The sequence below is a fragment of the Eptesicus fuscus genome, chromosome 14, assembly GCF_027574615.1.
Source record: "Eptesicus fuscus isolate TK198812 chromosome 14, DD_ASM_mEF_20220401, whole genome shotgun sequence".
NCBI lineage: Eukaryota > Metazoa > Chordata > Mammalia > Chiroptera > Vespertilionidae > Eptesicus > Eptesicus fuscus.
Genome location: NC_072486.1, coordinates 17,109,065 through 17,124,022, shown reverse-complemented (window position 1 = coordinate 17,124,022; position 14,958 = coordinate 17,109,065). Strand labels below are relative to the sequence as shown.

The following is a 14,958-nucleotide window of genomic DNA, read 5'->3' as shown; positions in this document are numbered from 1 at the left end:
TCTATAATAATAAAAGCATAATATGCTAATTAGACTGGACAGTTGAACAACCTTCCAGATGTCCTTCTGGACAAAGCTTGGGACCTGTTTTAGGCAAACCTTTATCAATGCATCATTTCTAAATTTTTTCCCCCCTTTCTTTGAAGCTACTAGTACTGGTGGATTTAATCCACAAGTAAAGATAGGACTTTATGCTTATTAGGTCTACCTATTGAAGGCTTAGTAAAGCACAGAAGATAAATATGCCATGATACACTTAATAAAATTGTCTAGTTTTAAAACATAAATAAGTATAAATTTATTTCCTTATATTGAAAACGAAGAATGAAAACAGATCTGTAAGAAAATCAATGCAATGGTCTGCTTACCTTGCGAGCAAAATCCCCCTTCCCTTTACTGTAGGCTTTGTTCTCAAGGAAATCATACACATAGTGAGCCAAAACTGGGGATGCTTTCATCATTTCAGGAGTTAATAGTAACTAACAGGAAAAAAGGGTAAAAATTTTAATTTTACATTAAAAAAAATAATTATGCAGTTAAAGTCATCAATAATTCTATGACTATTAACATTAGGATATATACTATTCTCCCCATCTGCTATTTTGACTTTCAGTGCATCCTATCTAATAAAGAGGGAATATGCTAATTGATTGTCATGCCCTCACAAAGATGGTGGCACCCACAGCCAATAAGAAGGGAATATGCTCGGAGCTCCAGTGGCGCAATCAGATAGCGTGCGGTACTTATAAGGAGGGAATATGCTAATTGACTACCACGCCCTCAAATATGGCAGCGCCCACAGCCACAAGATGGTGGTACCCAGTCCCCTCAGCTCCACTGGGGCGGCAGGCGCGTGGCACGGCCGGGTCTGTCCCAGGAGGATCTGGCCACTCTGTGCGCATGCCTCCAGACTCCCCTAGTCCCCTCAGCCCCCCAGACCCCCAAGGCCAGCCCGAGGCACAGGCAAGCCTCGGATAGTGGGTACCCAGCCGCCCAGGGCCGCCCTAGGCTCAGGTAACCAGGGCTGGCCGAGGCTTGTGCTGCAGGCAGTGGCAGCAACAGAGGTGTGATGGGGGCGTCGCCTTCCTGATCACCAGGTCACCTCCCACCCCTGAGGGCTCCCAGAATGTGAGAGGGGGCAGGCTGGGCTGAGGGACCCCCTCTCCAGTGCATGGATTTTCATGCACCGGGCCTCTAGTTTAATATGAAAGTTGTCCAAATATATTTACTATTCCATTTTCAGGTTTTACAGCTAATCCTAAAATCCACATTAGTAAATTATTATGTTATTCATATACTAATTTCAAATTTAGCATTAATAGAAAGTACATTAAAAAATCCAGGCAAACATTTTTAAAATACTGTTTTCACCAAAAATATTTCATGATATGACCTAACACTCTAGCGTAATTCCTTCAATGAAACACGTTTTGACATACTGAGTTCATTAGCTATATTAAAATGAAAATTTGTGGGCAAAAATAAACATAAACTTACCTGCAAATATGCATTAAGATCCTTTTTTCTCTTTTCTAAAAAATCCCTATCCATATTATTAAAAGTTTTTTTCCCAGGAAGCTTCAATATACTTGACAGATTTTCAAACTGGAAGATAAAATTTATTCAATAATCTTAATTTTTTAATAAAAAAGAAAAGTATTTTCCTAGTTACAATTTATCTATATATTAAAAGCATCTTGAAACAGATCCTTTTGCAATATATTTTACTAAGCAAAAATCAGAAAATAGAAAATTATTTTCCAAGTATGTCCAAATCAGTTCTTTTTTAAAAATTTTATTTTAGCCCTAACCGGTTTGGCTCAGTGGATAGAGCATCGGCCCGTGGACTCAAGGGTCTCAGGTTCGATTCTGGTCAAGGGCATGTACCTTGGCTGCCAGCACATACCCAGTGGGCGGTGTGCAGGAGGCAGCTAATCGGTGTTTCTCTCTCATCGATGTTTGTAACTCTCTATCCCTTTCCCTTCCTCTCTGTAAAAAAATCAATAAAATATATTAAAAAAAATTTATTTTAGTTTTCTCATCACCAGTTATCCCCTCTATGCCTTCTTCTATCTTGATCTATCCCCTTCTACCCCCGCAATCATCACACTGTTGTTGTCCATGAATTCTCTCTTTTTTTCTTTTTTGCTCAATCTCTCCACTCTCCCATCCCACCCCCACTCTCCCAGAGCTGTCTGCCTGGTCTCCAGTACAAGTCTGTCTCCATTTTGCTTGGAAATTTCTTAAATTCCACATATGAGTGAAATCATATGGTAGTTGTCTTTCCCTGACTGGCTTATTTCACTTAGCATAATGTTCTCCAGGTCCATCCATGCTGTTGCAAAGGCAAACCACAGTTCTAATGTTATATGTTATAAATTTCAATAAAGAATAACAAACATGGACAGCTGATGAAGATGGGTGATATTCACATGGGGTATCATTTTCATACTTTCTCTAATTTTGAGACTGTTCAAATTTTTTATAAGAAAATGTTTTTAAAATATTGTCTATAACCATCCTTTGACTTGTAAATCAAGTATTAGCAAATAAGTTTTTAATGATCAAAGTTATGTGTTTCTGGCTTGTTAAAAATCTTATAAAGAATTATTTTTATATTGATGAGTTCAAATAAATTAATTCTTGTAATGGCTAATTATTAAAAGTAGAAAAGGAAAATTTTAAATATAGCTTACAACTGTATTACAATTCTGTATATACACAGCTGGAGTATTACACTGATACTTTCCCTCCAACCACATGAAAAATAAAGCGCTAGATTACTTAACACTTGGGTGCACCTTCAAAGCTCCAGCTACGCAGTAATCTGCCGTGCCTCAATGAAGCACAGTTTTAACCACACTAGCTACTAACAAACATTTTAAGATGAAAGTCATTTAGCTAGTGATTATGCCTGGCCAACAGCCTAGCATCTGAAACTTCAAGCAGCCTCATTGCTTTTCCCATGTGATACATATTATGAAGTGAAACAACTTTCTAAAACCATTCTATGTTCAAAAACACATTCATTCCTGGAGCAGAGATTAAAGAGAAGAGGAATGAAAAGGTGTAGGATAATTTTCATCCCCAAACTGGAAGATTCTGATAAATTAAATGGAATGGCAAATCAGATGGTTGCTTGGAGCTATAATGTGAACAAGTTCATTGTATGTTACACATGAAAGGTAAAAGCAGTTCTTTTGCTCCAGGCAAGGTAGGGGGGAAAGTGGAGAGGCAATTTATAGGGGAGAAGTTACGCTGTAGTAATATTCATAAATTTGGCAATTCACAAAACTATTAGCCTTGCATTTGCACTCGGATGTCGAGTGTGACTCGACACGGTTAGCATCAGTAGCAGCTCTTTTTATACTCTTTGAATGTATCAATAATTTGAAATATAAAAAAATCCAAATAAATAAGTTTGTATGAAAAGAAACTCTAGTTTTTTATTCTACTGCTGCGCTTTGTAAAATCTGGGATATTTAAAAAATTAAATCCAAAAGTAGAATAAAGGAATCGAGAAAAAAGCAAGCGAGTGCAAAGGGTTAGAATATGTCCTCCTTGGATATCAAATGGCCAATGGATTAAATTTTTTAATCACATCTAACAGATGTAAATTAAAATTTTCAAGGAGTCCTAAAATATTTAATTTCCTGGAATATTATCGACATTATCTTAACTATGGACTCAATTTTACAGAACACACAGTTTACTCTGGCATTACCAATATGGTATGGACTGAACTGTAGTTCCCCAATAAGAAGACCTAACCTCCAGTGTGTCAGAATGTGACTATATGTGAAGAAAGAGCCTTTAGAGAGGTGATAAAATTAAAACAAGTTCTTAGGGTGGGTCCTAATCTAATCGGGCTATTGTACTTATAAGTGGATGAAATTTGGGCATACGAAACACCACCAGGAATGAGAGCCCACAGAGAGACCATGTGAGGACACAATGAGAAGGGCAGTCACTAAAAGCCAAAAGAGGCGGTCAGGGATAGATAAGCCCAAAGCTGAGACCTGGCCTTCCAGCCTCCAGAAAATAAATATGAGAAAATAAATGTCTGTTGCTTAAGCCACCCATTCTGTAGTATTTTGTTAGGATGAAATACACTATGGAAATATAACAGTATCCAACAAAACAATTTATTTCAGAAACTTTAAAATATTAAACATTATTAATAAAAAGAAAAAATAAATGTTACAATAACAGTTATTTTCTTAAAGTCTAAATTATCAAACTCCTTTTAAAATTATCTGTCTGGAACAGAGGTATTGATGATTAATAGTTTTTTAAAGTATAGTTATTATAAAAGGAAAAAATGAGAAAACTTTATACTTCATACTGACATATTATAAACTTGGTATTTGAAAGATTGTTTATAAGTACAAGGTAGTCCATTCCTGAAAAATAATATAATTCTATGCCAAAAATTCATAAAAATATTTTTAAAGAAATATAAAAGAAATTGGAAATTTACCTAAAGAACTCACAAGAATAAAAAAAAAAAAAAGAGTATTACAATGCTCACAAAAAACTCAAATACTATATGTAAATCATAGACATTCCAAAATCAAAGATTTTATTTTTGTACATCGAATATGTCAGGTTTAGATTCCAGACACATTACTGGAAAATTTAAAAAACATTCTTGAATTTTTTTATCAGAAGGATTCAAAATGTGTTTATATCCAGGCGCAAATATACATTTACTCAGTTACTTTAATGCATACTTAATATCTTTTAAATCACTACTTTTATTTATACTCAGTTACAATTCACCCAATGAAAACGACATGCACAGTACCTACTGAAATAAAACTCCTAGAGGCACGGACCTGTCTTGTTCACGGTTATGTCTGCAGCATTGAGAGCTGCGCCAGGCATATAGGGAAAGCTCAATAAATATTTGTTAAATAAATGAATGGGGAGTTCAGCCCATTTCTAAAATAATATGACATTTAACATTTTAATTATCTCCTTTTATTTTTATATATCTTTATTCATAAAGACGTACTCAAAATGAACAGAAAAAGCAAACATGTCCAAAATTATTAATTTCCCTCGAAATATAATTCAAAAATAGTCTTTTTAATATGGGCTTCTGGAGTCAACACTAACCTGTTTTTAATCATTTTAAGTTATTAATAGTTTATCTCATTCTCATTAAACAAACATTTTAATGAGATTACCAATGCCAACCATTTTCCCTCTACTCTCTTAAATGAAAAAGGCATTTTCTGATTACTAAACTAGTACAATGTCATTTCAAAGCTTTAGTCCACCCAATCAAATGTCACCATTAATTAGTATAATTTGTATTGGCTTAATACCAGTTGTATATTTATAAGCCTTGAATAAAATCAAAGACTCTTGAGTTAAAATAAATTTCATAGATCACCTACTCCATTCATCTGGTGATAATTTATTTCCTTCTAAATTAAGGATAAGAAAACATATTTAATAAAAAGTAGAACAGAAATAATTTGTTTGTTATTTTTAAGAGTTCTTATATTTCCATAAAACAGGAGGGTTGTATTTAATACAAATTAAAACCATTATTTGGTTAATGTTAAATTTAATTCACGTTATGGTTCTTAAAATAATGTAATAGATCAAAGATTTAATTACACTATTAAATAAGGATGTCAACTAAAATGACTATAGCTCTGAATTACACTGCTGAAAACCAAAAAATATTCTACAGTGATCCCCTTCCTTACTTTAAACCAAACCCAAATAACTCTAATACATGCGCGCGCACAAACACACATACACACACACACACTCACGACTCAAAATGAGAAATATACACTCATGTTAATTTCCCAAGGTATACCATTGATATTTTGTCTAGTCCACAGTGTTTATGATTAGTTAAAGTCTGACTTATTGGTTAAATATTCAAAATCATTCTAACATTTATACTGATTATACACAAATTCTTACTTTGTTTTCTTTCATTGGCTTTGGTCAATACCTTAACATCCTCAGAACTATTTAGAATTAAACATTGAATCAGGAAACAATTTAAAGCACACACTTTAAAACCTCATTACCTGTTCAGTGATTCTCATGTGGAAGTCATGGAAGTCACTGTAACGACGATAGGTTTTCCACATCTCCTCACTGTTAAGATTGCGTCGGTGCACAGTGATGGCATACAATGCATATGTCTTGCCATGATCATTACAAACTCCTGCCACAGCATATGGGTCATAGTCAGCATATACTAGTCATTTAAAACAAAATGAAGAGGAACAAAAGACACAAAAAAAGGAGGAAGATGAAGAACAAAAACAAAAAGGACAACATGAAATGAAGAATTTGAAATGACAGACTGAGACAAAAGGATGTCACCAGGGGATAAAATAGAATCCCATCCTCTCTACTCGCACCCATAAGGTATTATATATGACTAGAGGCCCGGTGCACAACATTCCTGCATGGGTGGGGTCCTAGGCCTGGCTGGTGATCAGGGCCTATCAGGGCTGTCTCTCCCAGTCCAGATCAGGGCTGGGCCAGTCGGGGCCTGCTGGCTGCTGGACAGGGCCTGCCAGACGGGACCTGCCAGATCGTGGGGAGGGACCAGTGGGAGCACACTGACCACCAGGGGGCAGCTCCTGTATCGAGTGTCTGCCCCCTGGTGGTCAGTGCATGTCAATGCAACTGGTCGACTGGTCGTTCTGGTCATAATGGTTGCTTAGGCTTCTATATATATATATAGATGGCTACATTGCAAAACAAGCTACAAGTTTATGATGACATGATCAACCACACAACCAACCACACAAAAATGTCTACTTTGAACAATCTCCCCCAGGACTTTTACCTATATTATTAGTTATGATACCACAATACAACTTCACAGCACAGCATTGGAGCCTGAAATTTAATAGAGGAAAAATAACAGAAACAAAATAATAACCTTTTGTACTAGCCTTCACTATTTAGTTACATTTCAATTAAAATCTCCACAGTTAAACAGAAAGCAAAAGCAATGGAATAAGGTTTATCTGCTATTTTGGCAACTCATTTCTAATAAACAATTCACAAGTGTAGTTATTTTGGAGACTTTTTATAGGCATTTTCCTAATTTTCCACAAACTATCCAAGTCCAGTAGTCTTTAAAATAAAAAACTGTTCACATTTTGTACTATTCTTATGGAAAGAGATGCCCTTTGAATCCTTTTCTTTGTATTTCCTAGTTTCCACTTTCTTATTTCTCTGCATTGTATTCTCTTCTAGATCATTTCTCCAGGTCTCCAAAAAGTTTACTGAGTCTGTACTCATCTGTATTTAGTCTTATTCCATCCATTGACCTTAATTCCAATCACTATATTTTAATTTCTGTAATTTTACTTGGTTCTTATTTCGTGTTGTATTCTTATCTCTACAAATATTTTATACACACTCTCAGGCTAGGACAGTGGTCGGCAAACTCATTAGTCAACAGAGCCAAATATCAACAGTACAATTGAAATTTCTTTTGAGAGCCAAATTTTTTAAGCTTAACCTATATAGGTAGGTACATTGTTATTAACTTAATTAGGATACTCCTAAGCTGGCCTTTGCTAAAAACTCAAGGGGCCAAAGAGCCGCATGTGGCTTGCAAGCCACAGTTTGCCGACCATTGGGCTAGGAGATGCTGTGGCACACAATCACTTGAGGATAGGTGAATCTAGACATACCTATGTTGGGATATCCTATACAATAAAAACGTAATATGCAAATTGATCATCACACCATCGCACAAGATGGCTGCCCCCATTTGGTCACAAGATGGCCGGCAGGGGAGGGCAGTTGTAGGTGATCAGTCCAGCAGAGGAGGGCAGTTAGGGGCGACCAGGTCAGCAGAGGAGGGCAGTTGGGGGCAAACAGGCCAGCAGGGGAGGGCAGTTGGGGGTGACCGGGCCCGAAAGGGAGGGCAGTTAGCAGGGGGGGACCAGGCCTGCAGGGGAGGGTATTGGGGGCAACCAGGCTGGCAGGGGAGGGCAGTTGGGGGTGATCGGGCCAGCAAGGAAGGGCAATTGGGGGTGATCAGGTCAGCAGGGGAGGGCAGTTGGGGGCAATTGGGCCAGGAAGGGAAGAGGTTAGGCATCAATCAGGCTGGCAGAGGAGTGGTTAGAGGGTGATCAGGCTGGCAGGCAGAAGCGGTTAGGGCAAATCAGGCAGGCAGGCAGGCGAGTGGTTGGGAGTCAGCAGTCCTGGATCAGGCCTAAACTGGCAGTCAGTCATCCCTCGAGGGGTCCCAGATTGGAGAGGGTGCAGACTGGGCTGAGGGACCCCTGCCACACACACACCCCAGTGCACAAATTTTGTACACCAGGCCTCTAGTAAGATATAATTTGACAAAATATAAAACTGGAGAAAGGCTGGTTATGTTGCTCTAGGAGCTTAAACTGTAGGTAACACTATATTTCACTGCTCTCCACTTCCAATCATCCTTCTCTCAAAGACCTATGCATAAATAAGTGCAATACACTTTTTTCATCATGTTAGAGAACCACCATCATTGAAGAGAGTTGGCATGTAAACAAGGGAATGGCTTTATCTGTTGTGTTTAAGATAGGTTTGGGAAAGGAAAATAGAAAACAGAAGTCAATTAGGCAGCAAACCATAACCAGTTAGGAGTTAATAAAAGCAAGGACTAGAAAAAGAAAGAGAAATGTAAGAAAGCATTCTAAAAAGGAATAATCATATTTGTCACAAATTAATAGGCACGGAGATAATGACCAGGATGTATGCACCATAGGAAAAATAATGAGGTTATTATAAAAGAAGCACAGAAGACAAAAGGTAATTTGGTTTTAAAGAAGATAAATGAGGTTACATATATTGATTTTGAGATGATGGTGAGATATTACAGTGGAAATAGGTTTTGTTTTCATTAGGACTATGTTACCCATAGCAGGTGATGTGCAAACTGTTATTAATCTATAGCCAGATAAAAAAAATAGGACCAGAATATAAATCAATCTCATCACTAAACATAGTGCTTAATTTAGCCAATATTTTTTAAAGCAAGACTTCTCAATGAAAGAAGCAGTAAGCACTTGTCTATGGACCACTCTTTGCGTAGCACTACACTAGACTATCAGTTCTTCCTATAATAAAGATGTTAAGAGTGTGAAGATCTAGACTCAGAATCAGGAGGCCAATCTATATATATAAAAGCCCATCGACCTGAATGGCAGAACAACCAGAAAGACCAGTGGCTATGACACACACTGTGGCAGCCAACCAGCCTGATTTGAGCCCCTATCGGCCACCAGCCACCCCCCCTGGCCGGCCCTGCCCCCGATCTGCCCCCAACACCCCAATCAGGAGCAGGGCCAGCCGCCAACTCTCCTGGCCCCTTCCACCAGACACCCATGGCCCCTACCCCTGCACCTGCCCGGCCCAATGGGCCCCTATTAGGGCGGGCCGGCCGGACCACACCCATGCACAAATTTGTGCACCAGGCCTCTAGTTGATAGAATAAACATTTATAGAACAAGCACTAATATAAAATCCCCATCATGTTATTACTATTGTAATGAGTTAACTAGTCCTATAATAACCCTATGAGGTAAGTATTACTAATTATTAGTATTATTATCCCATTTTACATATAAGGAAATTGAAGTATAGAAGTTAAAGAACTTACCCAATTTCACCCAAGTATTAAGTGGCAAAGCTAGGGTTTCAACACAAGCAATCTGGACAAAAAGTTGTGCTCCTAACCACTATGTATGCTGCTTCTTTAGTATTTAAATGTTTGTCTGACAGGAGTAACAATTTATTAAAAATGCTTAACATTGTGCTTCCTACAAGAAGCTAATAAATACTTGCTGAATAAATGGATAATACAGCTGGAAAATCAGAACTCTCAGAGAAGAGAAAGATCCACAAAAGAAATATGGACATGAGCATCTTCCTCTAGACATGAAAGCTTAAGGTCTTCAAGAAAGAAGTAAAAGCACAAATACTAAATGTTTGCACTTTAACAAAGCCTTTCATATTTGGAAGACAAGCCAACAAAGAAAATAGAGGTTTATAAAAGAATTTAAAATTGAAATGAAGGAAAAGGTGGGACAACTCTAGCTAAAGCTAGAAAGAAAAGCAACCTGGTTTTATTGACAAGGTTTTTATCTAAGACCTTTAAGAGCAGAGTAATGTGTACACCAACTACTTGTAAAAGAAAAAGGAACTGAGACAGAAATTATAGATAAGTTATTACAGAAATTTAGCAGAGAACAGAATGCAAAATGAGATTTCAGCTCCAGTAAGAAGCAAAAGAAAACATTTAAAAAAATAATACCAATTATCTAAAACTGCACTTATACTATAAATTTCATTTCAGTATCTAAAACGTAAGCATTAAATTGAACTGAGATCTGTATTTCAGTATTATCTATACTTTAATATGTAATCTAACACAATACTCCTATATTCTAGGACCAGGGAGAGGCCACATAAGAAAATGTCATTATCTACTACTTACTGACTTTATCTAATAACCTAATGGCAATGATGAGTATTGATTTTTTTCTCAGTTCACTAACCATATTGCTGATTGAGACACAAAATCTTAGGGGTTTCTCACCTAATCCAAGCATGTCTTGAACTTCTGTAAACTCCTATACCCAAAAGCTTCATTTATTCAGTTATCTAATTGGCTTTGCATTCATGAAAATAAATTCTGAACTAAAATATGTCTCCCAAATGATTTAATGAGAATTATGCAGACAAATATCAGCTAGATGCAAACAAGAAGAGAGAAAGATTGGTTCAAGTTTATTAGCAATGACAAAATACTTAGAATTTGAGCTTTTTAAAATGTTAACAGTGACAACCTTACAGAAAGAAAATACCTATATACACAAGTAAATAAATATCAAAGGATTTAATGAGGAACATGCTGCAGGGGAAAAAATTAACTTAAAAAAATATGAGTACAGAAGAATGGTTTATAAAAATAAATGTGGAAAATAACGTAAGGGTAATAATAATCAAAATTTTAAGACTCTTACCTGTGTCTGAAATGTAAGCATGAAGTTGTATTAAATCATCAGAAGATACACTTGAAAGGTCATCTAAAGACTTGGGGGAAAGGAGGAGAAAAAAAAAATTAATTTTATAGGAAAAAAGTGTTAAAGAATTCCACATCACATATGCATTACTCACCTTTGCCCCATATAATCTTTATATTAATTGTATACTCCCCCACCCTCCACAATCCTCACTTTTACACCAACAGGAAAGAGAAAAGCTAAGGTTAAGAAACTATAAAATAAAGTAATTTAGAAATACTCTTAATCAATCAGATTATTTCTTCCTTCACTGCTGATCCGAATGCTAAAATTTGCTACCTCTCAGTTATATTCAATATTCAATACATGGCAAAACAAAATGTGGATAAAAATAAGTGGACCTATTTTAATTTAATGTTTCAATTTTTTAAAATGTTGAGATATACTATAGCCAACTCTGTATTATTTAAATGTACTTTTGTTAATTTCAAAATAATTTTAGTTAATTTAGATTCTTTATAAAATAAAAATAAAGGCACCTACATCACAGGATTATGTGAGGATTAAACAAGAAGACATGTAAAACATTTAGAAGACTGCCTAACCCAAAAAATGTTAACTATTATGATGATTACGTATTAAGTGGACTGAATCCATAGTCCAAGATGGATTTTAAATAATTAATTTTCAAAATTAATTTCACAAACAAAAATTATTACTAATTGATTGAGATCTTTTGAAACTATGGCTTTTGGGTCTAAATTTAAAATTTTTGCTATGTATGTATATAGAGTCTCCACACATACAGAGAGAAGAAAATAATCATATAATAAAGACAGACTGTACAGAAAAGAGTTAATAGAGCAAGCTTGAAACTGTGTGACTGCTTGCAATCTTGGCCCTTGGATGGCATCTGGGAATTTGATTTAGGGAAGGTTTCTGCCATTCCCTAACTACTAAGAGTGGCTCACACTACCTGAGATGTTTATACAAGGATGTGGTTTATCCTGAACACCTGCTTTCCTTCTGGAAATCTGGAATTTTGGCATATGCTAGGCAGAGTGTTCGTATATGACCTGCCTCCAATAAAAACCCTAGGCACTTAATTTGTTAGCTTTCCTAGTGGCAGCATTTCACCTGTGCTGTCACATTCATCATTCATCATGGGGGAATTAAGTTTATCCCATGGGATTTCCATGGGAGAGGATACTTGGAAATATGTGCTGGGTTTACTCTGGGCTTTACTCCATGCAACTTTTCCCTTTGCTGATTTTGCTTTATTTCCTTTTGCTATAATAAATCCTAGCCATAAGTATGACTATGTCGTGGTCTGTGACACCTCTTAGAAAATCACTGATCATAGGAGTGGTGCTGGAGACCTATAATACACAAACATTATATGATTCTGACATATTTTACACTTTAATAACCATATAAACTGAATGAACCTTGAAGTCCTAATGTGATATTCCAATTATTACTAAAAGAGTCATCTAAATGATTAGAATGCAGCCATACTGATGACATAAAACCATTTAAATTAAGGCAATTGCACTCTAAGATAGCCAAAAGTGTATCTACTAAAGACTGATCATTAAGAGAAACAAATGTGATAAATCCATACAGATATCACTGCACTCCTCTGGTCAAGTCAAGTAGTCCAGCTTCACCACTGATACCATAAGAGACTTTAGCCATATCACCTAGTCTCTCCTGAATCTAATTTTCCCAATAATACAATGCCAGCTCTAAACTCTGTCATGATAGAATATGAATGAAAATATTTTTAAAAGAAATAGAATTTATTTTTAAGTGCTCATATGACCTATAATAAAATATTGTAGTAGAAATAGCACAATCTTTGCTTTAATATTACCCTTACATGAAAGAGAGAAGACGCATTCTACAAGATTTATATTATCTACGCTGATTTTCAAATTACAAACCAGCACAGGGAACATAAAACAACCAAGTTTTCATCCTGGCTGGTGTGGCTCAGGGAATAGAGTGTTGGCCTGCACACCTAAGGGTCCCAGTTCGATTCCTGGTCAAAGGCACATATCTGGGTTGCAGGTTCCATCCCCACCCTGGTCCACGCATGTACAGAAGGCAACCAATCCATGTGTCTCTCTCACATCGATGCTTCTCCCTCTGTGTTTCTCTCTCTCCCCCCCCCCCCCCCGCCTCCCTCCCTTCCACTCTCTTTAAAACCAACCAAAGGTTTTGTTACATTGGAAACTTATTCTAATCTAGAGGCCCGGTGCATGAAATTTGTGCACGGGTAGGGGGTCCGGGGGTGTCCCTCAGCCCAGCCTGCACCCTCTCGAATCTGGGACCCCTAAACGGGCATCAGACATCCCTCTCACAATCCAGGACTGCTGGCTCCCAACCACTCAGCTGCCTGCGTGCCTGATTGCCTCTAACTACTTCTGCCTGCCAGCCTGATCACCCCCTAACCACTCCCCTGCCAGCCTGACTGCCCCTAACTGCCCTCCCTTGCCAGCCCGGTCACCCCTAACTGCCCTCCCCTGTTAGCCTGGTCGCCTCTAACTATCCTCCCCTGCAGGCCCGGTCGCCCCCAACTGCCCTCCCCTGCTAGCCGGTAACCCCTAAATGCCCTCCCTTGCCAGCCTGGTCGCCCCTAAATGCACTCCCCTGCTGGCCTGGTTGCCCCCAACTGCCCTCCCCTGCTGGCCCGGTCCCCCCAACTGTCCTTCCCTGCAGGCCTGGGTCTTCCCCAACTGTCCTCCCATGCAGGCCTGGTCCCTCCCAACTGCCCTGATCGCCCACAACTGCCCTCTCCTGCTAGCCATCTTGTGGCAGCCGTCTTGTGTCCACATGGGGGTAGCCATCTTTGACGACATGGGGGCGGCCATCTTGTGTGTTGGAGTGACGGTCAAATTGCATATTATTCTTTTATTAGATAGGGTAATGAAAATTATTGCTAACATTTTCTTCCTGCTCTAAGAGCTATATTACTTTTTGTTATAAGGCTATAGAATATAACAAGTAAACGATAATGATACTAAATGATTTAGGAAAACATTTTAAACGTTACAAAATATCTGACATAACACTCTGGCTGATTTGCTATAATATTTTGTCGAAGGTTATACTTTGTATGGTAATAGAGCAGTTACTCAGTGAGGTTATTTTAGAAATATGTGTATAGTATAGACAACATAAGATAATGGACCTGTAAACCACTTAGCTATTGCAAAAAGTCTGAGAGAAAGTTATATAGGTGGAAGGAAAAACCAAGCAAACAATCTCCTGGGACACCCTGCAAACTCTGGACTGAAACTTTAGAGAACACTAATATTTCATACTAGCATTTTATGAAATAAGTTATTCAACGGAAATACTATAAAGAAACTGAAATGTTCATTACTTCACAGCTCACCTCTTATAACATAAAACATCAATGACAGCTTATATGCTAAAAACCTGTCATTCTTAAACCTATAATCATAGAGTAGTTGCCCAATTCACTATAAAACTCTATACAATTAAAAAAATGTACAACCACCTGAATTTATTATACTGTAGACGTTAAGAAATATCTAGAAGTTTTCAGGTATCCTAACTAGTTTTATATTTCTTTTCTAAATACAAAAGAAGAAAAACTAATTCCAATGTAAATTATTTATATGTCACAAATTTACTATCATTGTACTAAGCACAGTAATTTAAAAATACTAAATGAAAATAAGTTTCATTTTAAAATTCTATTTCACAGATGTCTTATAGCCAAGTTTAACATTTCTTTAAAAGCACAACTTCTTATAACACTAACGGATGATATGGGGGCTTCTAAATATATTATTCATTTTCATATCTTAAAGCTCATATTATTTTCAAGCCACCTTAATAATTAAGTACCCCTAACAGTACATACCAAATTTATGCTTCCTGTAGGAGACCCATTAAAAGATTCTGTGGG

At 37.1% G+C, this 14,958-nt stretch overlaps 1 protein-coding gene across 3 annotated transcripts in view; it reads right to left on the bottom strand.

Annotated features, from left to right (window-relative positions):
- Positions 1 to 14,958, bottom strand: part of SNX13 (sorting nexin 13) — a 103,335-nt gene that overhangs the window by 15,832 nt on the left and 72,545 nt on the right. For 2 of the 3 annotated variants that reach the window (XM_054725903.1, XM_028156098.2), the window contains 5 exons: positions 14,914 to 14,951; positions 11,016 to 11,085; positions 6,060 to 6,199; positions 1,498 to 1,605; positions 369 to 479 (listed from right to left, as the gene is read on the bottom strand). In XM_054725903.1, the coding sequence (XP_054581878.1) occupies positions 369 to 479; positions 1,498 to 1,605; positions 6,060 to 6,199; positions 11,016 to 11,085; positions 14,914 to 14,951 (467 nt within the window). Of the gene's footprint in view, positions 1 to 368; positions 480 to 1,497; positions 1,606 to 6,059; positions 6,233 to 11,015; positions 11,086 to 14,913; positions 14,952 to 14,958 lie in introns of all 3 variants that reach the window. The other variant, XM_054725902.1, reaches the window with a different exon arrangement.